Genomic DNA, 27,396 nt, shown 5'->3' with positions numbered 1-27,396 from the left:
AGGTATTATCATTCTGTTTGAGGTGGCCTCTCTATGAATGTTATTTCCTTCTTAACGAACTCCCTTGTCAAACATCCTCAAGCCTAGGTCTCTTATATGTGCTATTGAGATGGTTTCTTGGTATCTTCTGGTGACAAAATAGGGCATGTTGGTGAACCCAGTAGAGTATAGCAAGTGCATAAAAAAGATGGACATGCAATGTTTGACATTCCCTAGAACTCCTCTGACTCATTTGTAGGCTATGGTGTGTTACAAGCTGGTCTGCCCATTCTCGATCAAACTCCCATTATTGGGATGCACATGAGTCTTGACTACCGGCCGACCGTCGCGGTAATCATCGAGCAGGCTGTTGACTTTCCCAGCGTCGAGTCCGTCAATGACCGTATAGTCCAGCGGCTGGAGCTTTCCTGCCTCAATCCAGCCGGGTAGCTCCCTCCAGAACTGCGCAGCCAGCTCCTTGTGCACGTCACTGACTCCAAGAATCTGGTTCTTCTTAAAGCCCGCGCGTTTCCGGGCAGCGATTACCGGATCCGCCTCTCCGCGCACCAGCGTTGCCAACGACCCCTTCTTGGTGGTAGAGAGAAGCTCCAGCGCCAGCTGATGACTGGGCCCCCCCCCCGTACGCCCCATTGACGGGATCAAAGGCATACAGCAGGTCGTCTCCGACCAGCGCCCGGATCTGGTCTTCGACATCGGCGGCGTCCCGGTCAATGACGTGCGTGGCCCCGAGATCCCGGAGCGACCGCTCGCTGCCGTCGCGGATCTTGGCCGTGGTGATGATCTTCCCGAAGCCGGCCAGGCGCGCAAACTGGAGGGCGAATTTCCCGCAGTTGGAGCCGCCGCCGATGATGACGATCGCTTCGTGGCGGTAGTCGAACGCCGTCGCCGCCGTCGCCAACGGGCCCAGGAATGCAGGCGCCAGCTCCAGCCCGGACGCGTCGAATAGGGCGATGAAGCTCGCCATCGCGTTCACGGGGATCGTCGCCGCCTGGTCGAAGCTCAGAGCGGAGGGGATGGGCGCGGCGTACTCCGCGTCGAGGACGCAGAACTGTTGCAGTCCGGCTTGGTCTGCGCCGCCGGAGAGGATGTTGGACTGTCCGACAATCCTGTCGCCCACGGAGAACTTTTGCACGTCTGGTCCGATTTTCTCGACGATCCCGCCGATGTCGTTGGCGAGGATTGCGTGCGGCAGGTACTTGTCCACGAGGAGCCCTCGATCGCGACCCTGCCGGTAAGGTAATTAGCGGTTGAGGATATGAAGTAGGGGGGGGGGAGGTTTCATGGCCATCTTACTTTTTGGTCATGCGGGTTGACTATGGGTTGTTGTTCTTGTTAGCCTTCCTTCCTCCTCTCATACAACAGATCAATGCCAATCACACGCAAGGCAACGTACGTCCGGCAGTAACGATTTTTACAAGAACTTGATTCCCTTCCGGCCGAGGGATTGGTCGCCTTTCTAGCACCAGTGGCGCTTGAAGGGTTTTGAGGATCAAAGCTTGCTGTTGATTCATTGGAAAGCGAGAACACGGTTTGAATAGAGAGAATAGGAAAAGGCGATTCCAGCTGGGAAGAAGCATACTCTGAGATTGAGAGAACAAACTGATCCCATCCCATTATATATACATATATATATATACGTATATACTTGGATTGTTGGTTACAAATCAAATCCTCGGGCTAACGCTGACAGACACGCAGATCAGTAATCGTGATAGTCTGATGTCCCGCTAAGAGTCGTCTGTCGCCCAGTAGATGCCAGTCTACTGCCGATTTGCCATACTTGGATTATCAACAGAGGCTCATTATTTGTGGAGAGAGAGCATGACTGTAGGAGAGGGGTTGCTATTACACATAGCGAGTGGTTCTTGTGAGGTCTCGACGCCTGCATGACTGGGCTGCTTGACTGTCCCTTGGCATTGTCCATTATCAACTGGCCCTTAGGCCGGGAATATAAAAAAACATGTCTGGGCTGAAGCGCGAGACGAAGGTTCTCGGTGATACGTACATCTGATTTATAATTCGGAAAGTAACAAAGCAGCTAGCTGCCTTTCGCCGAGATGTGGAAGGGTTGGGACCGTCAGTCGCTACACGACGGTCCAACCGACAGGGCCAGATCTCAGAATACAGCAACTGTGAATATTGCATATATATGATACTGTAGGGGGCATATACTAGGCCGAGAGGTAGTGTCCCAGAGGTGGTGGATGGATGCCTGTTATTACGTGCTACAGTTAGATGCCTGCTAGTGCTACTATCTCGAGAAAGAATATTCACTCACAATATGATGATGATGATGATGATGAATGTGCATTGACGCCTATACAAAAATCAGAACCCAAAACAAACAGTCCTCAATATTCTACCACGCGATGTTCCTCCACTTCACCCTTCCCATAGCCCTATCCGCCTCCTCGTCCTCTCCCGCCGGAAAGCCCACATACACAGGCGACTGCAGCACCGTCCTATCGTTCCAATAATCCTCATCTTTCGCATCCTCGAGCTCCTCCTCGTCTTCATCGTCGTCGTCGTCGTCGCCGCCATCGTCTCTATCAGGAACAAAACCAGGGAAGGTGTCATACATAGGCGTCAGCAGCGCCGTGCGCGCAGGACAAGTCCGCCTCAATGACGCCCGGCTTGACTCCCTCGCCACGTCCTGTTCATCCTTCTGTGCCGTATTGGCCCGGAACGACGGGAGCAGGAGCTTGTCCAGCTGGCGCATGACGAAGGCGGCGCGGTCTTCTGTGTCGGCGCAGTCGGAGTCGGAGGCCGCGACGCTCTCGAAGTCGTCATCGTCGTCGTTTTCATCGTCCTCGAACTTAATCAATGGAGATATCATCTGGGGGGCTACCATGTCAGTATCGACGAGCTCGTAGTCATTGATTTCGGAGCCGTGGGCTGCACTGGTCTCACCGTGTGGGGTGTCGAGGTTCATGCCGTCGCGGCACAGTCCCTGGGGGTTGGCGCGTGCGGCCGGGAGAGAGGGCGGAGGGGGGATGTGCAGAGTCGGGAACCTGGGTTTCGGGGTGCTGGCAGCACTTGCCGTGGACTCCTTGTCAGAGTCGAGATTGAGAAAAGTGTGGTCGAAGGCCGGGCCCTGGGAGAGATGCATGGCCATCTGGGTGGTAAGGATGGGGCTCGGCAGACCGAGACCTTCGATGGGGCTGTGGGAGGGCCGTGGGCCGTGGAGGATGGCTTCGATGCCGTCCTTGAGGAGGCGCTGGTTCCAATCGCGCTCGCACTGGCCGCAGTAGACGGCGTTGGTGGTGTTGAGCAGGTCGTGGTGCTCGCGGACGTTGGTGCAGGACTTGGGGTCTGCGCCGGCCCAGGTGTCGGTGCGGAGGGCGTTGAGGAAGTAGACGCAGCTGTCGATGGTGAAGGAGCCGATGTGGCCGCAGTTAGGGTAGTGGTGGTAGGTGTATTTGCACATTGATAAAGATATATTGGGGATGTGGCAGTAGCAGTAGCAGTGGCAGTGGCAGTGGATGAGGGATGGAGGATGCAGGTACTCGGGTCGACATCGTCGGGGATATATATACCAGAGCGAGACTTGAGGGAGACAGCATGATCCAAGACAGTTGCAGAAGAATCCATTGTTGCAACGAGACAGTCTCAGATCGAGAAAACAACGACGTTGTCTTCCATGACATGGCTCTTTGTCCCCGGCCTTCGAGGATGATCCTATCCAACAATGCCCACAAAGACAGACACAAAACGACAATAAGATATACAGCACGCCCCAAGACACCAAACAGAGAAAACAAACAACTACCGAACCAGCTCTTTATCCTCCATCTCCTCCTCCTCCGGCCCAAACTCCCCCTCCAGATCCATCAGATACCGCACCCCGGAATCCAACAACCACCATGACATGGTCTCATGAAAGAACCGCACCATCCGGCTCTCCAGCGGCATCGGATCCGCCTGCTCAACAGGCCTCCACGTCACCGACTCCGTCGCAAAGACCACATCCTCACCCTCCTCCCAATACCGCAGCACCCAGCGGCCCTCGCAGCCGCCCGCGCCACCCACCGCGAACTCCACCCGATCCGGACTCCGGACGGCGACCCGGTAGATGCCGCAGATGAGGTCGCCTTCGGTGAAGTTCAGGGACCAGAGGTACGAGGTGCGGAAGGTGAAGCGGACGTCCGGCGCGCAGGTGGAGCGCAGCTTCCAGGCTTTGGGGAAGTGGGAGAAGACAGTGAGGTTGCGGCGGAGGAGGATGGTGAAGAGGAGCGGGATGTTATGGGAGGGAAGGAGCTGGCGGGAGACGGCGCGAGAGGCGTGGCAGTGGATGGAGAAGTATTTGCCGGTGAAGACGGGGGCTGGGATGGAGGTGAGAGAGGCAGAGAGGGAAGAGGCGAGGATGCCAGTGTGCAGGACGGGATGGGTGCGCGCGGCGAGGGCGCGGTGGTAGAAGGCGAAGTAGGCGGTGGTGAGGGTGAGAGATAGCACGAACAGGGAGAGCGTGGACATGATTGGATTCAGATGAGTTCTTACGCATTGCAGGGGGGGGTTGTCAAAGGAGGGTAAGGGTTGCATCTGGTGTTGCACGATTATCCTCTGGCGAGACTCGTCTGTCGATGATGATGTCGATGCGTTATAGATCCCCGTCAACTCTGGGTGGCCAATGATGGACAGTTCCAAGAGATTTTCCTTCTTACTAAGATGGCATCTTGTTGCTGGAAGGGTTCTTCCTATTCGATTGCCGTTTTGAGGCTGACAGCTGGAGCTTCGCCCAGCTCTGACTGACATTGCATTCTGACACCGGCCTGAGTCAGAGGCTCTCGTATCGGCCACTCTGATGTCTGTCCCCGTGGACAAAGATCTGACTAGAAGTGATCATGCTGAGCGGAATTGCTCTTGCTGCTGACTATAATTGCAGATTCCAGCTCAATCGACAAGTATATAACGCTCCCAACGATGCTGGAAAAACGCCAACACAACTCTCTCTCTCTGACTCATACCGAGCGAGATAAGACCGGAATCACCATGCAAAAAGCCCTTGTCCTCTCTGAAGTCGGCCAGCCTCTGGTCGAGGTCAACCGTCCCATTCCCCAACCAGGCCCGGGTGAGCTCCTCGTCAAGCTGACCTCTGTCGGACGTAGGTTCCCTCTTCCCCTTCCCCTTCCCCTCTACCTTACAACTACAAGTCTGCTAACAAATAGAAAACAAAGTGAACCCCCATGATCAGAAATCTCGCGACCGCGGCCTCTTCATCTCCAGCACACCCTACATCCCCGCGCACGATCTCGCCGGCGAGATCATCGCGCTTGGCCCGGGGCCCTCCCGCTTCACGCCGGGCCAACACATCTTCGCGCAGAGCCGGCTACCACTAAACGGAGCCCTCAACGACTTCAACGGCCTGCAGCAGTACGCGCTCGTGGACGCCAAGTATGCGGCGCCCGTGGCGGACACGCACCTCAGCGACGACGAAGCCGCCACGATGCCCGTCAACGCGGCGACGGGCTTCGTCGTCTTCTTCCACGCGAGCGGCTTCGGCCTCCCTCTCGACCACACCGTCGACCACTCGCGCAGCCAGCTCGTCGTCATCGGCGGCGCGACCAACTGCGGCCGGCTGGCGATTCAGCTCGCCCGCTGGCTGGGGTTCGGGGTGATTGTGGCGGTGGCGGGGCCCGGGGCGCACGACGAGCTGCGTGAGCTCGGGGCGACGCATGTGGTGGACCGGCATGCGGGGGACACGGAGGTGCTGGCGCGCGTGAAGGCGATCGTCGGCGATGAGCTGGTGTATGCGCTGGATGCGTTCAACTACGGGCCGCGGCAAGAGCTCGGGGTCGCGGTGTTGTCGGACTCGCGGCGCGGGACACTGGTGACGCTGGCGCCGGCGGTCGGGGAGATCGATGCGGCGCGCGTGGGGGAGAAGAGGGCGGGTTATGAACGGCGGTTCATCCGGGGGTCGTGTGCGGTGCATCCGGACGAGTTTACGGGGTTGTTCTGGGAGAGGATTGCCGGGTGGTTGAGGGAGGGCGTGCTGCGGCCAAGCACATATCGGGTGATTGACGGGTTGGATGCGGATGCGATCAATGCTGCGCTGGATGAGTATCGTGAGGGCAAGGGGATGAAGGTGCAGGTGCATCCGAATGTCAACGTGGAGTAGACACAAGGTAGTAGTATTTGATTATGATTATATTAGCTTAGCAGCCACTGCCTTCGTCTGATATGGATAGTTGAACAGTCTCACACACACACACACACATACATACACACCCCGTTTGTCCACACCGACACAGAATCATAACCGGAGGGGGGTATTCGTCGATGGACCGAGTAGAAGTCATTAAGATCAATCCCCGGGAAGAAAAAGCACGCACAAGGGAAAAGAGAAGAAGAAAAAAAAAGAAACAAAAGGCACGACTGGACTCGACTCGTATGCGTAACCCTCTCATCTCCCTTTCCTCCCCATCATCCCATCTATTCCACATCGTAGGATTTCTTTGCTGCTTTCCGTGCCATCCATTTCCGGTAGATGAAGAGAAAGACCAGTCCCATGGCCACGATGAAGACGATGCAGAAGACCAGGATCACGCCGGGGTTGTCTCCAGCCCAGTTTCTTCGTTTCGTGAGTTGGTGCGCGTCCGAGACGGGGAGGGAGATGGCGGCCATGATCTGTGTCTGTTAGATTTGCTCGTCTTTCTACTTGTTCTTCTTCTTCTTCTTTTCCTGCCTCCGGTGGCACAACTTACGAGAGCTGGATGGCTTGTCCTCGATACCACGAAAGAGCGAGTGGATGACAGTGGTTGGCAGTCACTGTCAGGTCAGCGTCAAGTCAAGAGGACAGGAGAAGGTTAGATGGCACGGAGGGGAGAAAGCATCCCAAGAGCCAAAGCATCGAATAGATAGCAGTATGGTGTTAGTGAGAATCGGGGAGCAGCGGAAATGCTCGACAGGGTGACGTGCGAGATTCCCGCGGATGCAACGTCGACACAGAGTCAAGAAGTCGAGCAGGAGGACGGATCACCATCGTTGCCGTCATCTGTTCGGTGGGATGGGACCGTGGAACGACAGGAACTCGAGTTAATTCGAGCCATTAAGTTGTGATTGTAGCTGGAGGGGGGCTGTACGCTGTAACCCTAAGTGATGAAGGCTATACCTACGCAGTACTCGAGATAGTCCTAGCTCCAGGTAAGCTATCGCCAAGCTGGACTCAACCGCACCCCACATCGTCTGTTGAATGGTGACAGCCGATAGTTAAGTAGCGAGCTAGTATTCGATCGAGTGTGCCTGTCAGTCCGATGTCAGTGCAACAGCGGTCATGGCCAGAGAAATGGGAACTATGGATCGGCCCCTCTACCCGTCTGCGTCACCACTTGGAGACTCCCGCTGGTTGCGAGGCAGGAGTATCCAGGAGTTCGTGTGAGGATACTCTTGATGTCATACATAGATAGTTTTCGATATATCAGGGATATACCCCGTATAGATGGTGTCAATCCTATGCTATAAAAGATAGGCAGGCACCCATTGAATCCTTCTGGAAGAGATATAAATAGGGAATCCCTGTAACCCCCCTCCGTCGATATTGCTGTTTGATAAGCTGTTCGTGTTCGAATTCAAAAAGATGGACTCGGCGCGCCAAGCATTGGCATGTTTCATTCCATCAGTAGGAAGAATGCACTCTTTGGGATATCAAGAATGAATGACCACGTAGTTATCCCTTGATGGAAGTGGAAGTAGTCTTTCACCAACATCCCTTGGCTATTGTATTGACCTCAGCCCTTGAGTCTATCCCACAGATGCAGTACTCAAGGCCAACTTGCCAAGAGACTCTTCTTTCCCACATTGGAATGATCTCCTTCGCCATCCCGCAAATGAAGCTAATCCTGCGCCGCGCCCAAGTCCTCGTATTCGGGACATCAATCACCAATCACTCCTGCTCAGCCTGTATCCAGTCGACGTTGATCGGCTCGTCGTGTGGTCCAAAATGGAAATGACAGTCTCAGACCCGCTGTGAACATGTGCCTGCCTCGACTCTCGGATCAGCATCTCCCCTGGATGCAGTAAGGATCACCTACAGCCTCAGAAGCCTCTGCCGAGTACGAAAACCCCATCTGGCTCGCGGAACCACCCTGGTCTTCATCTATTTGCAATACGAGATTGTCTTCCTAGCGTCGTGCGGTTCCTATCCAAGCGGCCAAGTCGCAGAATCATTTAAACATGCCGCTCCCCACCTGTGCCTGAGCGTTCTCAGTCTCATCAGTCTCAGCGACTTGCCCCCCAGACACGCGACGAACGGGTTCAAGTGTCTCACTCTCAGCATGACACGCCTATCCACGCTCTCGCTGGCCCTGAGTGCCCTCGCCTGGACCCCGTTATCCACCGCATGGACCCTCACTTGGCGCAATTCGACCAAGGGCGCGACTGTCGTCCACGAAACCGGCAGCCAGAACTGCACGCAGATCTGGCACCAGAAAGGACAACAGTTCTCCTGGGACCCGGAGGGCGAATGGTGTCTGCATTTCTACAAGGACGTCGCTTGCACCACCGTCGGCGGATGGTCCTGTGACGGCCGGATCTGGCGCAAGGACGCCAGTCGCGACCTGCCCGCCTACGACGTCTATGCCATGCCCCCAGACTCGGTCAGCGTCAACTTTCCGTCCACATCCACGACTTCCTCGAGCACAACATCCTCAGCAGTCACGACGACCACCACCACCTCCTCCTCCTCAAGGACCACTACTACAACCCCCGCCTCCACCACCGCAACAGCGACACCCATCTCCCCCGCCACAACCGAAACCCCCAAGAGCACGAACACGGCCCTCTCCGGCGGCGCCATCGCCGGCATCGTGGTCGGCGCCGTCGCGGCCATCGCCATCCTCGCCGCGCTCTTCTTCTGCCTCGGCCGTCGCAACCGCCGCGCCAAACGGGCCGACGACCCTGCTCCGGCCTCCGCCTCCGCCTCCGCGCCTGCAACCACCCAGCTCCTACTCCCCGGCTCCCCGCTGGGGTTGGGCTCGGCGCCGGCGTACACATACCCGGCGGATAAAATGGAACTCGCGGAGACGGAGATCCCGCACGCGCACGGGCGGCGGCCGTATCCGGGCTCGCGGTTCGTCGAGTTAGCCGGGGACGGGCCCGGGGCGGAATTGAGCAATAGTCGGCAGGTGCAGGAGCTGGATGGGTCGAGTGATATCAAGCGACCTTTGTATTAAAGAGGATGGGATGGGTTGGGGGGGTTATGGTGTGTGGTTTTCATTTCTTTCTGGGGGGGAAGGGGGGGTTTGTATATATTGAGCGATTATGCATTTAATGATACCTAGGTTGGGAGTCTGATATGTTCAAATGATATTGACAAATTATGAAGTTATACTGATTGATATATCGCCCATCGCAGGGCCAACCAAGCATTGGAAGGAAAACAGGACATCGTATATCATCATTCGATCTGGTCTGATCGGATCTGAACTCTGAACTGGTATCATTGGTATCACAAAGAAACACAATCACAATCACAAGCACAAGCAATAGCAATACCATCAACCTCCTACGACGCTTTCCTCGCCGCCGCAGTATGCACTTCCACCCGTCCACTATTATGCCACGTCGCCAGCATCGCCCCGCACTTCCCACAGAAGTGGTTCACGTCCTTCAGCGACGACATCAGGTACGGGAGACACCCGAGACAGAAGCAGCAGCACAGCACGGCCGCCCATCCACTACGCCCGGAGGCAGTTACTGTTAGTCCCAGAACCCGAACCCATATTCGTTGTCAAACCCCCCGCGTTCTCCATCGCCGCCAACTTGGAACTTGAAAACTTGGAACAAAAGAAACTGGCCGAGCAAACGTACTGCGTGGTATTCCCCGCCTCCGGCTCTGTCCTCGTCATCTCCCGCTGTCCGCACACCGGACAGTCGACCGGCGTCGGGCCTCGTTGCAGCGACGCCAGCGGGACCGCCATGGTGTATCCGCTGGGATTGGCAGCTGCGGCGCCGGGCTGCGGCGTGAAGGCTTCTGGGACGGTGCTCTGGGCGAGGGGACTGGCGGGGTGCGGCGAGTAGGTGTTTTGGGGCGCAACTGGGGTCGGGGTGTGTGCCTCGGGGAACTCCGAGTAGGCGGGCGCGGGAGCTTGTGCGCTTGCAGCTGGATTGTGGGGGAGAGTATTGTGTTAGTTGGTGGAGGGGTGGGTGGTTTAGGTATCGGGGCTGGGGACGTACTCGGGGCGATCTTGTCGTTGTCCATGGTGGGATCGGGGGGATGCGAGAGGATGCGAGAGGAGTAGGGGAAAGTGATAGGTTTGGCTGTGATTGTGATTGGAACTGGAACTGGAACTGGATTTGAAAAAATAGTACAGGGAAGTATAGACCTTCTTTATATACACCCTCCTACTCCCGACCTATCTAGCCTTGTCTCTATTCTGTTTCCATGCTCTCACTCACAGCCCCGGTCCACAACGAAATCAACCAACCCTCTGTTCCGCCTTGTGTAACTCTAAATGCAAATGATAGACCATGTTTGCCCAATAATGAGCAACCGGTCAAGGCACACAACCCAGAAGGCACCGAAGAGCCGCCAATCGCCTTCTCAACTCCACTTAATACGAGCTCCGAAGAGGGAAGAAAAAGCCATCCCTTGGGTCCTTTCGAGGCACATAACCTAAACAGCGGGCGCATTCATGGGTCCCAATGGTAGATCGCATGGTGGCAGTGGTGCTAGCTGCACGGGTCCAAGTGATCGGCAAGGCTGTGTTTGGCCCGGGGCCACGGAGTGGAGGAATGTTGCATACTCACCACTCGGCTAAAAGACGTTCAGCCATCACTGCCAAGCTGATATACCTATTGACGAGGAAACCCGAGACACAGCGAAGGGTACTGGTGGGGGGTGATCTTCAATCTGTCCTTGGCGGATATACTGCGGACATACTCCGAGAAGATTGAGCCTTGTCTTTGAGTTGAGTAGACAGTTGGTTGATGCCAACAACCGTATATATCACTACCAGTTAGGAAGTGATGGCTGGACGCCTTTTTAGTTAGATTGGATGTTTCATGACAGTAGACTATACCTGGGGTTGCCTTGGACCTCAGGCGAGCCTTGATGTCATGTGACTCAGCGCGAGAGTCACGGTGTTTGATGAGTCAGCATTGGGAGTCAGTATAATCTCACGTGACTAGGATGTATACCAACAACCGACGATGGCAACTGACGACTCGAACAGACCCCTCGCTAGACTGCTGCAGTCTTATCAGACAGTTTAGCTTGCATTTTCTGATACAAGCAGTCCACAAGATAGTACCTGAAATATGTCTCCAAGCGCCGAATGCTCTCCTCTTCTCCAGCATCTCAACCAAGGATCTTCCCAAGCTCAGGCTTCACCATATTAGATTCGTCTGTCAAACTCGAGCAAGATGCCCTTCCAGATTATCTGAAGGAGCGATGACCATCGAGTCCAGCTTGGCGAGGCCTTCAATTCCCGCTATCAAGTGCTCACCAAACTGGGGTTCGGCACAAGATCCACAAGAATATCCATTCCAGTAGCCATCGGGAATCATTCCGAGCGTCTATCAAGCTCCGGAGGTAATTTTCGGCATGGACTGCAATCCTACTTAAGCCCCCCCTCTAACCATTGTGTCAACTTCATAGCAAATAGGCACGTATTGTCTACATCTCCGACTCGCGCGTCGACCTTGAAAGTCCACATACCACTCCTCAAAAACATTGTAGGAATCTGGAAATCTAGTGAAATATCACTGCGGCCGCTACTAGGCAGGTAGTCCACCTGAACTCCACCGGCATTACGAATAGTGAGGTGGGCTAGATCATTAAAGGGCGTAGTCTTCAATGGCCCTGTAGTGGAGTCTTCGTTGTCGTGACTCCCATCCGGGTAGACAGTAGAGGCGCTCACTTTGAGGGTCGCATTGATGAGGCCCTCGTCGGGCAGCGCCAGCTCCTTCTTTTTAGATTCAGGTAGATAACCGCGTAGGTAGACAAAGAAGACACGGTCACTTCATCAGGATGTTAACGTCAAAATGTTATAATCAAGATTAAGCTGTACCTTTAAGGAGAGGGGAGATCTGACGCGATAATGGGTGTCGGGGCAATCTCTAGGAACTGGATTCTGAATATCTGGTCATCCTGAGGCACGGTGTCGTAGATGGCATCGTTGTGGCCGGGGACTCTGTTGTCTTGTTGAGCCATAATGTCCTCGCCGACGAGCAATTCTTGCTGCGTGGGGTTGGTCTTGGCAAGAGCAGCGAGTGCAGCGGTGCAAAGAGACAAGATTTGTGGGAGAATTGATTTCATCGCGTGGCAGCAGTTGCGGATTAGATTTTGAGACAGCTCAGGGTGAGTGAACAATGAGGGTATATATATATATATATATTTCATCTAAGATGGCCTTCTTATAAAGGTACCCCTGTCTTAGAAAGTGTTGTAAAGGTGAGAGCAACTAGTTAGAAGCCTTGAGATGTCGTTAAGCTTCAGAAGATAAGGACCCAGATTGAGCATATGCCATCCCACACCAAACGGAAAAGATTGTACCACCAGAGATTGTCACACAAATAATCTGAGATTGTGGAAGCTGTGCACAGCAGATTCCCCGCACGAGATCAGACTGGGATCCCAGAGGAAATCACCATCTGCCTCGTAATCGTGATCATCGATGGTGTGGCGAGCAGAGAGGAAGTCTATCGTATCTACCTTTCTGATAAATCCTGGCAATACGGGTTATTCCACTTGACAACCGCCTCTCCCTACCGCTGAGATGAAGTTCCCTTGGCTGCTCCTGGTGAAGGGGGCTGCTTCTGTTGCCGCTCAAAAGCCCCTTGCTACTTCAGGCAGCGGCCAAGTTCTCGGGACCTTTAACCTTGAGGACATCATCAATGCATCGCCATTGCTATCATTCCACCGCGACATCGTCAAGATCCCATCCACAACCGACAATGAATATGAAGTCGGCCAGTTCATCGGTGACTTTTTGGAGCAAAAGCATTTCACGGTAGAGAAGCAGTCCATCTCAGACTCTCGATTCAATGTTTATGCTTATCAAGGCAACAACTCACTGCCGGATATTCTCGTCACATCACACATCGACACCGTGCCGCCTTTCTTGCCGTACAATCTCGACTATCCGATTCTGGGTGGTGGACATGAATTTGATCGTCAATCCGTTCTCATTGCAGGACGTGGTACGGTCGACGCAAAGGGAAGTGTAGCAGCACAGATATTTGCAGTGCTCGAGATATTGGAAGAGAAGCCGGACGCCTCAATCGGTCTGCTCTTCGTTGTCGGCGAAGAAAAGGGGGGTATTGGCATGGAAACATTCTCCAAGTCGGAATAGAAACCCGTCACCTTCCTCGTTTCACACGGTCATTTTTGGAGAACCTACTGGTTTGAATTTGGTCTCTGGTCATAAGGGCGTTATCGGATTCAACATCAAAGCAACTGGGAGAGCCGCACACTCGGGGTATCCTTGGCTAGGAAAGAACGCGATTTCCGCACTTTTGCCAGTTGCATCGTTCACCGAACGGCTGGGGGAGATTCCGTTTCAAGACGGCGGCTTGCCCAGCAGCCTCAAGTATGGCAACTCCACCGTCAACCTGGGTGTTATACAGGGCGGCGTTGCGGTCAATGTGGTCCCGGACTCAGCAGAGGCCATATTCTCGGTCAGAGTTGCTGCAGGAACACCAGATGAGTCCAAGAGTATCATCACACGTGAGGTGAACAAATTCACAAAGAACGATCCCAATATTGAGGTCGCCTTCTACCCCGGAGGGCTGTCACCAACGGACCTTGACACAGATGTGGAAGGCTTCGATATCATCACCGTCAACTACGGCACAGACGTCCCCAAGCTCGCCATACATGGCGGAGGAGATAGGGTCGTCAAGCGGTATTTGTATGGTCCAGGCAGCATCCTGGTTGCTCATGGCGAAGATGAAGCACTGACAGTAGGCGACTTGGAGGGAGCTGTCCAAGGGTATCGGGTCCTGATAGAAAAAGCCTTGTCGAGGGATGTGTAGGGTAAAGTTCGACTCTTGCAGTTGAAATCGTGTATCTACTCCTGCAGAATGATATCTGATTAGCTTCATCGGCACAAAGTTTGAGGTTATGGAAGGAAATCCCACTCCCCTTTGAGAGCGACGTGAGCGTGCGAGTAGTGAAGAAAGCAAGAAAAACATCTTCTGTGCGTCCTTCTGAGAATATCCTCATTACTGCCTCAGGCACTCCTGGGTCAGGTGCACTTGCCTCTCTGCCCCCTTTTGACCTTCTTCTCTTCTCCTTTCTCCCATCGGTCATAGCAATCTTCCTTGATCATCACATATTTCAGCTCGTTCGTCGCCTTGGTGAATCCGGTTTTCATTCTCAAGGTGACTCTTTATCTCGTAATCTGGCCTTTATCCACGCTGCTCGACCGTCAACTGCTCCACGGTGTTCTTCAAAGAGCTAAGACAATATCGAAGAAACACGGCTGAGAAACTGGACTCCTCTGTCAAGTGGTTTCCCTCAGGAACGGGACTGGAAATGTTCACAATATCTGGCAAGCCTTGCAACACATCAGGGGTTAACCTACGCCAACTAACCATGTCTCGTGATGTCTAGAGAATCTTTCGACCTGGACCAATACCAATCAGGAAGTGATGTCTGGACACCTTTTTGGCTGGGTGAGATATTGAACGCACTCGTCTTTCATCCCGGTCGAAACTCAACTCGAACGTGTCTACCCGATCATCGAAAAGATGCCATGGAATTTTGGACTTGCTTACAGCGTCGACAGCTTTTGAATGCGTACCCCTACGCATCGAAAGCTACGGCACTTTGAATCCTAGGGTGCCTGCCCTGCTGATCCAAACATGAATGCCACTACTATTGTTGCCTTTTTATACCTGGGGTTACTGGCGAGGGTTTTCATTCTTATTTCCATGACCTTTATACGACTGGGAGGACAGTATTTCAACGATTATCTCGTGGACAAAATGTCAAAATAAGACCGCATCATTTTTTCAACTCGCTACCCTACCCTCTACATGCCTTGCTTGTCTCAGTCGGGGGCTTGACAAATTGTCGGTTCCTGAAGAGTATCTAGTGGTGCCACCTGAGGACCTAGCATATATGAAATGATACCATTTATGCTTGTGTTCTAAGGGGAACTCAAAGGGAACATGTCCCTCTTTCGCCCGTTTCCATAAGCTTGGTAGTGGAGTTATTTTCGAAGGCATCATCAAATAACTCGCTTGCATTCTCATACTTTTACCTTCAAGCTATATCCATCACGGCCTATACAAGTGTCAGTAGGCTCATGGCTTCCTAAGCTATGCCGGAATCATCTTCGGGGAAGGACAAATCAACACTAAGCAACATTTACATTTAAGTTTCACAATAGCGCACCCTATCTAAGCTATATTGTCGCTAATAATCGTTCACTAAGCTAAGCTTTTAGTGGTGTCCGACTCTGCTCTAGATACTAGCACGAGGCGACACATCAATAAGCCACGGAGATGCCCTAAAGGGAAGAAATAAGCGGATGGCACGTTTGTTTCAAGACAATTAGCCTTATTACCCTCACTAACTACTCCCTATCGGCTCCTAGTCCCCAGCACGAGGAAGTGAGACATGAGAGAATATGTACCCCGTATTCGGGCATGGACCGTAGCTTGTGGAGGCGAAGCCAAGTCAGACGATCCAAGCATTTCTCTCCTCTAAGGTTCTTTATCCTTAGTGCTTCGCCCCGCTCTCCTCCTGTCCCTCGGCGACATCCATTCATCAAGCATTATAAGAACACCCAGCCTTCCAAGAAGCTAAACACCCCGCTCCTTCAAACCAACACAACACTTCGCAATGGAAGACCCCAACGCATGGGCCATATACTCCTCCGATAAACAGCGCACACGGCGCGGATGGCAGTCCATCGCAGCCAGCCTCGGCCGCCAGTTGTCCACCACCCCACAACATCTCTCGAGGGTCCTGTATGTCCCCCGGCACGACAATACCACCTCGCATCTCCCCTTGTACGATGTCAGCGCGCAGTATACCGAGGCTGTCGGCGATACGCCCATCGGGTCCAGCAAGTACACCGTCTCCCTGGGGATGATGAACCGGCCCAAGGGCGACGGCACGGACAGTATCCCCGTGGCGTATATCGTTAACTTCAGCTCTGGAGGTGGTCAGGCTGTGACGGGGACGGTGGAGTATCGGGGATCGCCAGATGGCACAGGCGGCGCCGAGGTAGAATTGTATGTTTTCTGGTCATGCAGTGACGGTCTAGCCTAAGCTAATCGATGAAGCACAATGCGCACCACCGACGACGAAGCGTGTTCTATCAAGTCAAAGGGTGAAAATGTACAGTCAGAGCCAGTGGCAGTGGGCCTCTCGTATCCCATCCCGCCTTCTCAGACCAAAGTCGGAACGATCAAGCATCCTTATTTCCACTTTACTTTGCCATCTGAGGCCCAGGCAGCGCAGTTTGCCTGGCAGATCCATCCCGTCGAGCAGGGACCGCTGCGCTACACTCTAGTTCGCATGCCGGTTGCATCCGCAGAAGGAGAGAACCCTGAGCCTCAGGCAGAGATCCAAGCTATCTATCATCATATCGGGCTCGGTGTGTCGCTTTCACAGTCCCATAGCGAGGGTATTTTACTATTGCCACCATCGACGGATCCCAAGACAGAGGCTATGATAGTGGCCAGTGCTTTGGGGATGCTCTGGCGAATGCGTGGGCTGGATGGAGGCAAGGGGAATAAAGGAGAGACAGCCCCGGTAATCAAGAAGAGTCGGTTCGGGTCGGTTAAGAAATTGCTCAAGGGCAAGAACTAAACTTGCACCCGCTCGTCACATAATCTAGAGAATGGATTCAGGATAATGGTACTATCTGAGGAACATCGGCCACTCCTGGATTGTGTCTGGGATCGGCGGCAAATCTATACATAATTCCACCCCTGTGTTCTGGAACTTGCGCCGTAAGCTCTCCTGGTTCCTCACCCACTGTACCGCATCGCCCCAAAACGTCTGGAGATGCTGCGACTGCGTGATGGATATCTTGCGCAGGTTGGGATACCGCTGGCGCGCGCCCTCCTGCGCTAGCAGGCGCACCGCCTCCAGGAATGGTCCGCTCGGATCGCACAGGGTAATTTCCTTGACGGTCGAAGGAAATAATTGGTGAACAAATTCCTCCATGTCGTGGTTGTGATCCCGCCGCACCCAGGTCTGGTAGATCACCGCCAGCGCGATGCCATTGACGGCGAGCACCTCCAGCTTCGTAAACTCATTGAGCGTCGACAGGCAATCCGCGATGACGCGCCCTTCTGGCTCCTCATTGATAGACTCAAATGTGAGCTCGCGGAGGGAGTCTCGCGCCTGCCTCAGGGCTTTCCACACGTCCATCGGCGACCAGTCGTCAGAGGGCTCACCGTATCCGTCTGCGCCGATCCAGTACAGAACAAACTTCTCCAGACGCGGACACACAGACAGGATACGCTGGAGGAAATACGGCGTCGCCGCATTCTCGTCCAAATCCAGGAGCGTCAGCATCTCGAGAGGCGGCAGCCCATGCGTGTCCTCGTAGAACGAGTCGAGGGTGGGCAGGGTCAGCTGCTCGAGGTTCGGCGCCGCGCTCAGCAAGGGCTCGATCTGGCCGTACGGCACGGCCCAGTGGTCTCCGCTGATATAAAAATGAGACACACGCAGCTTCCGCAGCTTGTCGAGCACGATCGGCTTCGACACACAAGGGAAGGACTCCACCACGTCGAGCATCCATTCCGGGTTCACGGGGATCTCGAGCGTCTCGAGGTTCGGACAGCTTGCAATGATGACTTCCATAGGGATATGGCTCCTGTTCTCGACGACGTGGTCGTGCCAGTCGTCGGGCAGCGCGGGGAGGCCGAGACGGGCTAGACAGTCTTCGACCATGGCTCGGTCGTCCTCGCCTAGCTTGTCGTATCGGCATGATTCGTGGAATCCGAGACTTGTCACACACTCTGTCAGATCAGGGCGGGTGTACAGGGCTCGGAGAAAAGAGAGGAGACGGGCAGCAGGCTCGCTGGTGTGGTAGTAGTGGTGGAAGAGATAGGGCTGCAGGATGTCTCGCAGTCCTCGACATGTCCGAGTCAGCCGGGAGAGGGATTTCGTCTGGCAAACTGTGGGATATGGGCCGCTACAATGGGGACAAAGGTATTTACTTATTTGCAGAAGAAGTTCAACGGGAAGGGTGGGCAGGTTAGCCATGTTGGACGACGGTGTTGGAAACGAGGATTGGGATATATGGGTGGTGAGTATATTTGTAGGCGTCTACGGGCTCCCGTCTTGCAGCAGTCAGAATAGGCATCCATAGCGGCTCGTCGGTTGATGTTATAATTGGAGGCTTAAATTGCCGTGGAGGAAGACTAGCGAGGCTGTTCGTATTCATTTCCGTGCTATTCTTGTGATCTGCCGTGCTGATGTGGACAATTTAGCCGATGAAGCTTCACCGGGAACAGCACGCCAACTGGTTCGAAGGTCGACAAATTAACTGAATATCTCGCATCTACACAAATACCGAGTATGCCTGTTCTATTTATCTAAACCAAGGCAATGCCGGTATACGACCGGTTCTCATCCTCACGCAGCTTCACCTTGTTTTTCCCATCCGCATCTGTGCGATATACACTGCCCAGCAGATCCGTCAGGTAAATATGCCCGCGCTCCAGGTCCAGCTTCAACCCAATCGCCTCGTTCAGCTTGCGGGTAAGGATTTCATATCCCAGAGCACCCTTTCGTACCGCCGCGGCCCCGTCTTCAGCCAGCACCACCCGGTTCAGCGAGTTTCCAAATGGAATGTCTCCCCGATCCGTCCAGTACAGCGTGCGCGATGCCTCGTCGATCTCGAGATCAATCGGCTCCGGGAGACGGTCCAGCACACACGTAATATCTTCTCTCGTGGTCGCTGTCTTTCCCTCAGGGGTGTTGATGTCCGCGCAGAAGATGCGGCCCTTGCCGCTCTTGGACGGGCCCTTCTGCGTCCAGTAGAACTTGCCCAGGCTAGGCGCGACGGCGATCCCGACACACCATCTCGTGCTGTTCTCCTGGTGCTCGAAGTCCCGGTGATCACCCCTCTGGATCAGGACTTCGAGGTCGCTTCCGTCGTAGTTGCAGCGGAAGACGCGCAGGCCTTCCCGGTCGCTGAAGTAGATCTTGTGGGTGGAGGGCTCGAGGGCCAGTTGCTTGGGGGTGTTGGTGGCGCCGGGTGGAACGACGGTCGTGATATCCGAGCCGTCCAGATTAGCCGAGTAGACGGCGCCGTCGTCCTTGCCGGAGAGGCCCATGTTCGTCCAGAACATGCGCTGGTGCTCGAAGTCAACCGATAGGCCGTCCGGCAAGGCCTGGTCGCGGACGAGCACGCGCTGCAGTTTGCCGTCGGCGGAGAGCTCGAGGATCTGGCCCGCGTGAAAGCTGGGCGGGTCAGTGGAGAGACCGATGTCAAGGACGATGATTTTGGGCTGTTGGGCGGCCGCAGCGGCGGGCGTAGCGGTTGGCGGGGGGTAGAGGCCGCCATGGGCACACTTGTTGCCTAGCTTCCCCGGGGCGAGGTAGTTCTGTTTCAGAAAGTCGACGGTTTTCTCTGAAGACAGGCCGCGCTCGGCGATGTAGTGGTTCTCGATGAAAGCAACGGTGTCCAGACCGACGTTGTCCATCGTCCTGCAGGGCAGCGCCCCGCCCTTGACGAACATCTCCTGCCACATCGAGTCGATCTCCTCAGGGACAGACACCTCCTCGGCCAGGATGGTGAGCACCTCGCGCTTGACAGCCGCCCAGAGCCGGTTGAAGATGAAGCCCGTCGACTCCTTGCGGGCCACATACGGGTTGGTCGCGCCCTCGCGGCACCGCTCTGCCAGGAACGGGAAGATGGCAGGCTCGGTGAAGCCGTCGGTCATGAGCTCGACGATCATGCACACGGGCGGCATGTAGTAGTGCATATTCAGGATGCGGGGCCGCGTCGCAGGGGCCACCTTCTCGAGCATCTCGGAGGATTTGTACGAGGACGAGTTCGAGGCGAGGATGCAGTCGGATGGCGCGAGGGCGTCCAGCTCAGCGAAGGCGTCGATCTTGATCTGGAGCTTCTCGGGGACGGCCTCGATGACCAGCCATGCGTTGTCCACGGCGGCCTTTAGGTTCTCGAATGTCTGCACGGTGCCGGGCTGCTGGCCGGTCTTTTGTGCGTATGAGATGACGTTCGCGTCGACGTAGGTCAGGCAGTCTGCGCGCTGCTGGGGGCTAGGATCGCGGACTTGGACATTGTAACCTGCTGAGGCCCAGATACATGCTGCAAGGGTATCGTTAGCTTGACTTCGTGAGACTCGGCGTCTTGGATCCATACCAATACGGCGGCCAAGCACACCCGCGCCGAGAATGGCGACGGGACGCTGGCGGTAGTCTCTTGGGGGCTGCCACGATTGATACATTGTAGTAGTTTAGTAGGGTTTGAACTGATGACGATGTAGGAGTAGGACGAGAGACCTGGCAGACCCCAGTATATATAAGCCATTCGATGATATGTACGCAGGTGTCATCGCCAGTATATCCAACGAATACATCGGCATCAACCGATGCCTAGGCGGCCCCGGTAGTCGCTAGCATGCTGTGTATCAGCCATTACTCAACATCCGGATGTCTTCCTGGCCCGAGAGATCGACGATCGACGCATAGACGGCTGCTACATACATATCACCCGTTTCGATTGGCCACTTCAGGTAGAGATAGTAAGCTTTCATCCTTAGCAATTCCTCGGTTTGATAGACATTCCGATTGGCAGAACTGCCGCGGCTCGGCATACCGTGGAAGTGTCGCCTCAGAGCCACAAAGCTTGACGAGGCGTAGAGCAGCCGGGTGTCTGAGCCATATGCTGACTCTCGGTAGAGGAGGATGAGGCATGTTTGCTTTGAGAGTATTGGCCCGATAAAGAGGAGCTGGATGCCGGTTTTCCAGTCTGCTTGTTGTGAATATACGCCGATCTCTTGACTGAGTCGACAGCAGTCTCGAGTCACGAACTGGGATTTGAAGTTCAAGAACGATAGAATATTGCTACTATTAGAGGGTTAGGTGGGTTTACTAGGAGGCAAGGCATATACGTAGTACCTGGAATAGAAGGCAGTGACGGCTGAAAGAATAGCAGGGTAGGCCAAGTGGGAACAGCATCATTCCAGCGAACTAGGTAAAGGATTCTAAATGCTTGCTCAGGAACCACTGGCTAAGCCTGAGCAAGAATGTGATTTTCTGGTAGTTGGATTCAATGCCAAAAAAGCTTCAAAGAACACGTATCAAACGCTTAACGTAGAACGATCGACCACTTCCACCCAGTCCATAATACAAAACTCGCATATCACAACAACACTAGAAACAGAATATCCGATCTCCCACCTTCGCAACCGCCCCGGGCATCTCAAAGCCCAACCCCCCCAGCCCCTTCTTCGCCGCATTCACCATCCCCGGCGGACCACACAGCATGATCTTAGTATCCGCCGCCGACTTGGGCAGATACGCCTCCATGATCTGCGGCGTGACATATCCCTTCCCATACTTCCACCCCTTCGGCGGGTTATCCAGCATATAATACACGCGGAACTGCTTCGGATACTTCCTCGCAAAGGCTTCCAGCTCCACGCGCAGCAGGATGTCCTCCTCGCCGCGGTTCGCATACACGAGGCTGATCTCCGTGGTGTCGGTGTCGCCCTCGCAGATCGCGCGGATGAGCTGGTACATGGGTGTGATGCCTGTGCCGCCGGCGATCATGCCGATGCGTTTGCACATGTTGGGCTTGTACTTCATGGCGCCCTTGGGCCCGCGGAAGAGGACTTCCTCCCCGACTTGCAGGTTGGCCAGGTACTGGCCCGTCAATAGGCCGTCTGGGTAGCATTTGATGACGAGCTCGAGGCGGCCACGGTCGAGGTTGTTGGAGGTCGGGGTGTAGGAGCGGGAGACGGTTTGGCCGTTCACGATGGCCTTGATTGCGACGTGCTGGCCGATGGGGAGGCCGATGATGTCGGTGGCGTTGGGGAGCTGGAACACGAAGCGGTAGACGTTCGGGGCGAGGACGTCCTTTTGGACCAGGGGGAGGGTCTTGTAGTCCTTGGGGACGAGGAAACCGGGGATGTTGTGGGGATCGGGCTTGGGCAGGCGGCGCGATTTCATGTGCGGAGGGTATTTGGCAAAGCCGGAGTCGATCTGCGTGAGCTTGGAGAGCTGCACGGCGGCGATGGTGCCGATGGTGGCGGAGATGAGCGCCGCGGCTGCGAAGCCGTTGACGAAGCCACCGTGGGGGAGACGGAGGTTGGTGATGGCGGCGGGGAGGAGATGCGTGCCTCGGGGTAGGCGAGCGAAGGCCTCGCGGATTGTGTTTTGGGGCTGCAACGAGCCGTTACGGGGACGCAGGCAATATAGCAGGCTCAAGAGACCGGCGGCTGACCCAGTGGTGACCACCGCGCGCGTCCTAGAACTCGACTTTGCTGCTGTTGCAACAACTGGTGGAGGAACGGCCTGGATGACGCGCACGGCGGCCTTGCGCACGAACTGCTGTGCATCCTTGACTGTGCCGATGAGATACGTCTGCATGATTTCGTCCGCATCTTCGGAGTGTCCGACATCTTCGTATGCGGCAGTGGCATCGGTTCCAGCAACGTCGATCAGAACATCAGCGCCGCCGGGATGGTCTCGGAGGTATTGGGTGAGGTCGTAGACTATCCAGGAGGGTCAGTCCGCAGCCACGTATGGCAGTCGATAGCAAGGAAACCTACCCTTTCCGTGGATGATAACCCACAGGTCATCACGCGACTTATGCAGTGCCACGTCTTCAACGGTGAACTCTGGCATGGCTGATTCTCTTGCTGATACTCCGTAGAAGGCTGCAAAATCAAGGGCTTGAGCATTCCAAGCAGTCGAGGATCATCTCGAGGTGATATATACCATCTGTCCATATTGGGCGAGACAGTGCAGATCAGTAAGGGATGTCTTTACCTCGGGATAGTGGCCAATCGGCATGAGGCCATTGCCATCAGACCCCGTCCGCGGCTATCCAGTCCAAGTATAGCCACTCAACAAGTCAGCAGTGGGCTATTTTTGTGCCAGTCGGTGCAAATGCAGTATATAATTCTAGACCAGACACTTGCCTTGCTCCTAGTATCAGCACTTTAGACCTCATACGCTACCAGTCAAGATGCCGACACAACAGTTCTACCTGTCCGGAGAGCCCATCTCCTCTGCCAGGACAATCGAGCTCGATGGGATGCAGAGCCTGGATGACCTCCGGAATCTGATCGCTGCTCACTTTGCCATTGTCGAGCCCAGCGGTAGGTCTGCTCCTCCGAAGCCGCCGCAGACACCGCTAACCCAAAGCATCTAGGCATCGACTTCCAAGGACGAGACACCTGCCTCACAGACATCCCCGAGATCACCTCCTCGGCCTCCCCCGTGGCCATCACCGTCGATGGCCATGCCGTGCGTGACGTGCCCTCTCCCGCCCCGCTACCCCTGGTCGGCAACTTCTTCCAAGTCTTCCCAGACCATCTGGGCAACCACCAGCGTCTCTTCGAGCAGTTCGGCCCGCTGATCAAGACCACCACGCTCGGCCGCACCGTCTACCAGACCAACGACCCGGCCATATCCGCCATCGTGCTCAACGAGAGCGACTTCTTCACCAAGAAGATCAACGAGGCCCACCCGCTGTACTCGCTGCGGACGCCCGTGGCGGGGATCTTCCTCGGCGACACCGACACGCCCGAGTGGCGCGTCGCGCACAAGTTCATCCCGCCGGCGCTGGGGCCCAAGGCAGTGCGCCACTATGCGCCCACCATGCAGAAGACGGTCGAGGATGCGTGTCAGGTGTTTGATGAGCTGGATGAGCGCGGCGAGGCGTGGAACGTGTATCAGTTCATGCTCAAGCTGGGCTCGCAGGCCGTGGGCAAGCTGACGCTGGGACTGGACTTTCAGCATTTCACGGACGTGGACGCCCCGATCCATGAGATGGTGCATGCGATTGCGGAGGTGCTGAGTCTCAACAAGAAGGTCACCTCCAAGGGCGACTGGTATGCGAACCTGCCATTTGGGGATCCCAAGCGGTTGAAGATGCTTAAGGCGCGCATCGAGCAGATGGTCGAGGAATCGATTGAGAATGCGGGCCGTGGGGGAGTGGAAGACCTGCCGCTACAGGATGCAGCGTTGCGGGCTTCCAACATGGTTGGTGCGGCATCTCTTTTTTTTTTTTTTTGCCTCAATACGGAAATCATCCACAGATTCACTGACGAGAATAGACTACGCCATCCGCGCCACAGACAACAAGGGCGAGAAACTGCCCAAATCCAGCCTCATCTGGGCGCTGGTCGTCGCCGCCGCCGCCGGCTTCACCACGACCTCCTCGCTGCTCTCCTGGCTCATCTACGGCCTCGTCACTTACCCGGGCATGCAGGACCGGCTGCTGCAGGAACTGATCGACCACGGCTTCACCGACGACACCGAAATCACCGCCGACTTTACCGACCAGCTGCCCTTCCTCGACAAGTACATCAAGGAGACGCAGCGCCGCCACAACCCGTCCTTCCAGCCCGGCCGCACCGCCAAGGTCGACCTCGTCCTGCCCGGCGGGTATAGGATCCCCAAGGACGCCGTCGTCATCCCCGCCCTGCACCACATCCACAATAACCCGGCCGTGTGGGATAACCCGGCGCGCTTCGACCCGGACCGCTGGGACACGGACGAGGTCAAGAAGCGGCACAAGGCCGCGTATATCCCGTTTCCGACGGGTCCGCGCATGTGTATCGGATTCAACTTCGCCCTGCAGGAGGTCAAGGTTTTCCTGCCCAAGCTGATCTACAAGTACAAGTTCAGTAGGGAGGGGGATGGGCCGATCGAGTACGACCCCATGTTCCAGCTGATCCGGCCGAACAACCTGTATGTGCGGGCGGAGAAACGGGTCAAGTGGCCGCCAAAGTCGGAGTGAAAGGGGAGGTATGTCGATGTCGTTGATGCGAGTTGAAAAAAGACAGAGAGAATTGCCGAGGTAGACATCAATTGCTGGTCTGCAGCATTCCAGAAGCTAACTGCCCACGACGAAAAGAAAGTGAGGTGATGGTCGGTAGAAATAATATCTGGGAGGAACATTCTTAGGGCTACATAGACAAAATAGACGTTGAGGTAGCCTCGCCACCGTCGGCTCTGGCACGAAGCATATCTTTCCAAGTATATATACAGTATAAATATATACTATTGACGAGACGGTAACACCAAGTAAAGCTAGAGATTGTATTCATTCTCTCTCCCTCTAGGTGTTTAACAAACTATTCACGTCGCGATCATTGGTATCATACAAAAGAGCATATATAAAGTGTCCTCCAGTCAACCTCATCCCTCCCATCCGGTCAGTGTGCATGCTAGGAGTCATCGAGCAACTCCTGGATCTTCTTCGTCAGCTCCTCCATCTTATACGGCTTGTGAATGACATCGTCCATGCCCGACTGCAGCATTTCCTGCTGCTGTTCCGCCCGCACATTGGCCGTCACCCCCAGCACGGGGATATGGTCGACCGTCTTCTCCTTCTCGAACTCGCGGATCGCCCGCGTGGCAGCGTTCCCGTCCATCACCGGCATCGACTGATCCATGAGGATGCAGTCAAACCGCCGCGCGTACACGGCCTCCAGTGCCTCGCGGCCGTTGTTGGCCTCCACGACCTGGAACCCCAGCGACTGCAGCTTGCGCGACACGATGCGCTGGTTGATGACGTTGTCCTCAACGAGGAGGATGTGGCGGTTCTCGTCCGCAGGCGACGACCCGTTGCTCCGCTCCGTCTCCGCGACCAACTTGGCTGTGTGTTCCATGCGCGCGTCCCGCTTCGCCCCCGGCGCCACCTCCTCGACGTGCGTGACGGGCGGGCTTTCCGGCATCGCCGGCGAGGTCGTTTCCTCGGGATCCCCGGTCATCTCGTTGCCCATGGACTGGATCTCCTGGCATAGCTGGGTGATCTCGGCGTCGTCGTCGTCGTCGTCGTCGTCGTCGTCGTCGCCTGCGGCCTCTGCCCCCGTGGCCCAGTCCTCGGGCTCGCGCTCCCGCCGCACCGTGAAAAAGAAGCCAAACGTACTCCCCTCGCCTTCCTTCGAGCTCACCCCAATCTCGCCCCCGTGCAAATGGCACAGCCGCCGACTCACATTCAGCCCCAGCCCGGAGCCGCCGTAGATGGTCTCGGTGCGCGGCGTGGCCTGGTTGAACCGCTCAAACAGCCTCTTCTGCGCCTCGTCGCCGATGCCGATGCCCGTGTCCCGCACCGCGACCATGACATACACGATCTCGCCGCACCCCCAGTCCGCGTCCGCGGTCTTGTCGAGCCCCCGCGCCGCGTCGTCCGAGTCAAAAAACACCACGTTGGGCGGGTACGACGGCGGACGCGCCGTCGCCGCCGCCAGGGACACGCGGATGGCGCGCTCGCCGGCCGCCTGCGCGGTGAACTTGATCGCGTTCGAGACGAGGTTGATCAGCACCTGGCCCATGCGGTCGAGGTCGGCCATCACCCAGTCGACGGCGGAGTCGACGTACGAGTTGTCGAGCTGGTAGTCGAAGGCGATGCGCTGCTTGCGCAGCTCCGGACGGAAGATGGCGAGCGAGGTGGCGAGGTGGCGGCGGGGGCGGACGCGGCGCGGCGAGAGAGTGAACATGCCGGCGTCGAGCTTGGAGAAGGTGAGGACGTCGTCGACGATCTTCTTCTGGTGAGCGACGCAGAGGGCAATTGTTTCGGCGGCTTGGGCGATGGCGGCATGTGTGACGGTGTCGTCTGCGTTCGGTGCCCGGTTCTTCTGCTTTCGCTGCTGGCCCTGGTTCTGGCTTTTGTCCTTGTTCTTACCGTAGTTGTGATTGTGATTGTGATTGTGGCCACGCACCGCCTCCAAGATATCCTCCGTGCAATGCAGAATCGCCGACAGCGGATTGCGCACCTCGTGGCTGATCATATCGATGAACCGCTCCTGCTGCGTCTTGCGCTGCTGCGCCTCCTCCGCGATGCGTTTATGCGACAACTCCACCCCTTTCTCCTGCGAGATATCCGCGATCGTGCATATCGACCCCCCTCCCTTGTCACCGAGCCCAAAGCCCTCCCGCTCCGCCACCCCCATCGGGGTCAGCGTCAGCAGCCGCCAGGAGGCAGATTCCTCGTCGCGGGTACGGTACTCGATGCGCAGGGGACGGTTGTGGCCCGCGGCGGCCTGGTACGCGGTGGCGAGCCCGGGATAGTCGTCTGGATGGACCGCGGGCGACCAAGCGTCAAAGGACCGCGGAGGTAGGGGTTTGTTGTTTCGGGGGGAGGTCAAGAGAGAGCGGAAACGGCGGTTGGTGAAGATGGGCTCGTCGGCGTGGTTGAGGATGGCGATGGCGGTGGGCAGCAAGTCCGCCAGTTGCTGGGCTGAAACGGACATGGTTCAAGCGCCATGGACTAGACTGTTTGA

The 27,396-nt window shown here is 55.8% G+C and overlaps 14 protein-coding genes across 14 annotated transcripts, besides 8 other annotated features; 5 read left to right on the top strand and 9 right to left on the bottom strand.

The window, feature by feature from the left end:
* Positions 1-249: 249 nt before the first annotated feature.
* Positions 250-3,427, bottom strand: ACLA_013330 (zinc-binding alcohol dehydrogenase family protein; the record flags this gene model as incomplete). The annotated part of the gene is given in 4 exon segments (XM_001274323.1): positions 250-604; positions 624-1,225; positions 2,173-2,212; positions 2,442-3,427. 4 exon segments carry the CDS (start codon positions 3,425-3,427, stop codon positions 250-252), a joined length of 1,983 nt encoding a protein of 660 aa, XP_001274324.1.
* Positions 1,615-1,644: a microsatellite.
* Positions 2,282-2,303: a microsatellite.
* Positions 2,508-2,545: a microsatellite.
* Positions 3,428-3,449: 22 nt separating the features above from the next.
* Positions 3,450-3,482: a microsatellite.
* Positions 3,483-3,765: 283 nt separating this feature from the next.
* Positions 3,766-4,473, bottom strand: ACLA_013320 (uncharacterized protein; the record flags this gene model as incomplete). Its single annotated transcript, XM_001274322.1, has 1 exon — positions 3,766-4,473. One exon carries the CDS (start codon positions 4,471-4,473, stop codon positions 3,766-3,768), a length of 708 nt encoding a protein of 235 aa, XP_001274323.1.
* A 516-nt stretch (positions 4,474-4,989) lies between these two features.
* ACLA_013310 (zinc-binding alcohol dehydrogenase family protein) lies at positions 4,990-6,115 on the top strand (the record flags this gene model as incomplete). The annotated part of the gene is made up of 2 exons (XM_001274321.1): positions 4,990-5,101; positions 5,166-6,115. The coding sequence occupies 2 exons, from the start codon at positions 4,990-4,992 to the stop codon at positions 6,113-6,115; spliced, it is 1,062 nt and encodes a 353-aa protein (XP_001274322.1).
* An 81-nt stretch (positions 6,116-6,196) lies between these two features.
* Positions 6,197-6,225: a microsatellite.
* Positions 6,226-6,429: 204 nt separating this feature from the next.
* On the bottom strand, positions 6,430-6,621 carry ACLA_013300 (uncharacterized protein; the record flags this gene model as incomplete). Its single annotated transcript, XM_001274320.1, has 1 exon — positions 6,430-6,621. The coding sequence occupies one exon, from the start codon at positions 6,619-6,621 to the stop codon at positions 6,430-6,432; it is 192 nt and encodes a 63-aa protein (XP_001274321.1).
* Positions 6,622-8,270: 1,649 nt separating this feature from the next.
* Positions 8,271-9,167, top strand: ACLA_013290 (uncharacterized protein; the record flags this gene model as incomplete). Its single annotated transcript, XM_001274319.1, has 1 exon — positions 8,271-9,167. The coding sequence occupies one exon, from the start codon at positions 8,271-8,273 to the stop codon at positions 9,165-9,167; it is 897 nt and encodes a 298-aa protein (XP_001274320.1).
* Positions 8,651-8,747: a microsatellite.
* A 332-nt stretch (positions 9,168-9,499) lies between the features above and the next one.
* Positions 9,500-10,195, bottom strand: ACLA_013280 (uncharacterized protein; the record flags this gene model as incomplete). The annotated part of the gene is made up of 3 exons (XM_001274318.1): positions 9,500-9,671; positions 9,805-10,096; positions 10,171-10,195. The coding sequence occupies 3 exons, from the start codon at positions 10,193-10,195 to the stop codon at positions 9,500-9,502; spliced, it is 489 nt and encodes a 162-aa protein (XP_001274319.1).
* Positions 10,196-11,552: 1,357 nt separating this feature from the next.
* Positions 11,553-12,253, bottom strand: ACLA_013270 (uncharacterized protein; the record flags this gene model as incomplete). Its single annotated transcript, XM_001274317.1, has 2 exons — positions 11,553-11,955; positions 12,030-12,253. The coding sequence occupies 2 exons, from the start codon at positions 12,251-12,253 to the stop codon at positions 11,553-11,555; spliced, it is 627 nt and encodes a 208-aa protein (XP_001274318.1).
* Positions 12,254-12,713: 460 nt separating this feature from the next.
* On the top strand, positions 12,714-13,971 carry ACLA_013260 (M20 family metallopeptidase; the record flags this gene model as incomplete). Its single annotated transcript, XM_001274316.1, is given in 2 exon segments — positions 12,714-13,279; positions 13,290-13,971. The coding sequence occupies 2 exon segments, from the start codon at positions 12,714-12,716 to the stop codon at positions 13,969-13,971; spliced, it is 1,248 nt and encodes a 415-aa protein (XP_001274317.1).
* A 1,816-nt stretch (positions 13,972-15,787) lies between these two features.
* ACLA_013250 (uncharacterized protein) lies at positions 15,788-16,762 on the top strand (the record flags this gene model as incomplete). The annotated part of the gene is made up of 2 exons (XM_001274315.1): positions 15,788-16,182; positions 16,234-16,762. 2 exons carry the CDS (start codon positions 15,788-15,790, stop codon positions 16,760-16,762), a joined length of 924 nt encoding a protein of 307 aa, XP_001274316.1.
* A 51-nt stretch (positions 16,763-16,813) lies between these two features.
* ACLA_013240 (uncharacterized protein) lies at positions 16,814-18,169 on the bottom strand (the record flags this gene model as incomplete). Its single annotated transcript, XM_001274314.1, has 1 exon — positions 16,814-18,169. One exon carries the CDS (start codon positions 18,167-18,169, stop codon positions 16,814-16,816), a length of 1,356 nt encoding a protein of 451 aa, XP_001274315.1.
* Positions 18,170-18,501: 332 nt separating this feature from the next.
* ACLA_013230 (putative 3-hydroxyacyl-CoA dehydrogenase) lies at positions 18,502-20,382 on the bottom strand (the record flags this gene model as incomplete). The annotated part of the gene is made up of 1 exon (XM_001274313.1): positions 18,502-20,382. The coding sequence occupies one exon, from the start codon at positions 20,380-20,382 to the stop codon at positions 18,502-18,504; it is 1,881 nt and encodes a 626-aa protein (XP_001274314.1).
* A 928-nt stretch (positions 20,383-21,310) lies between these two features.
* On the bottom strand, positions 21,311-22,786 carry ACLA_013220 (putative cytochrome b5 reductase; the record flags this gene model as incomplete). Its single annotated transcript, XM_001274312.1, has 2 exons — positions 21,311-22,653; positions 22,711-22,786. 2 exons carry the CDS (start codon positions 22,784-22,786, stop codon positions 21,311-21,313), a joined length of 1,419 nt encoding a protein of 472 aa, XP_001274313.1.
* A 343-nt stretch (positions 22,787-23,129) lies between these two features.
* Positions 23,130-24,908, top strand: ACLA_013210 (cytochrome P450; the record flags this gene model as incomplete). Its single annotated transcript, XM_001274311.1, has 3 exons — positions 23,130-23,262; positions 23,316-24,152; positions 24,223-24,908. 3 exons carry the CDS (start codon positions 23,130-23,132, stop codon positions 24,906-24,908), a joined length of 1,656 nt encoding a protein of 551 aa, XP_001274312.1.
* A 430-nt stretch (positions 24,909-25,338) lies between these two features.
* Positions 25,339-27,366, bottom strand: ACLA_013200 (putative sensor histidine kinase/response regulator; the record flags this gene model as incomplete). Its single annotated transcript, XM_001274310.1, has 1 exon — positions 25,339-27,366. One exon carries the CDS (start codon positions 27,364-27,366, stop codon positions 25,339-25,341), a length of 2,028 nt encoding a protein of 675 aa, XP_001274311.1.
* Positions 25,928-25,966: a microsatellite.
* Positions 25,933-25,966: a microsatellite.
* Positions 27,367-27,396: the final 30 nt, after the last annotated feature.

The sequence above is a fragment of the Aspergillus clavatus genome, genomic scaffold, assembly GCF_000002715.2.
Source record: "Aspergillus clavatus NRRL 1 1099423829795 genomic scaffold, whole genome shotgun sequence".
In the NCBI taxonomy this organism is placed as follows: domain Eukaryota; kingdom Fungi; phylum Ascomycota; class Eurotiomycetes; order Eurotiales; family Aspergillaceae; genus Aspergillus; species Aspergillus clavatus.
The sequence above is the reverse complement of the archived record's forward strand: the minus strand, read 5'-3'. Positions and strand labels throughout refer to the sequence as shown.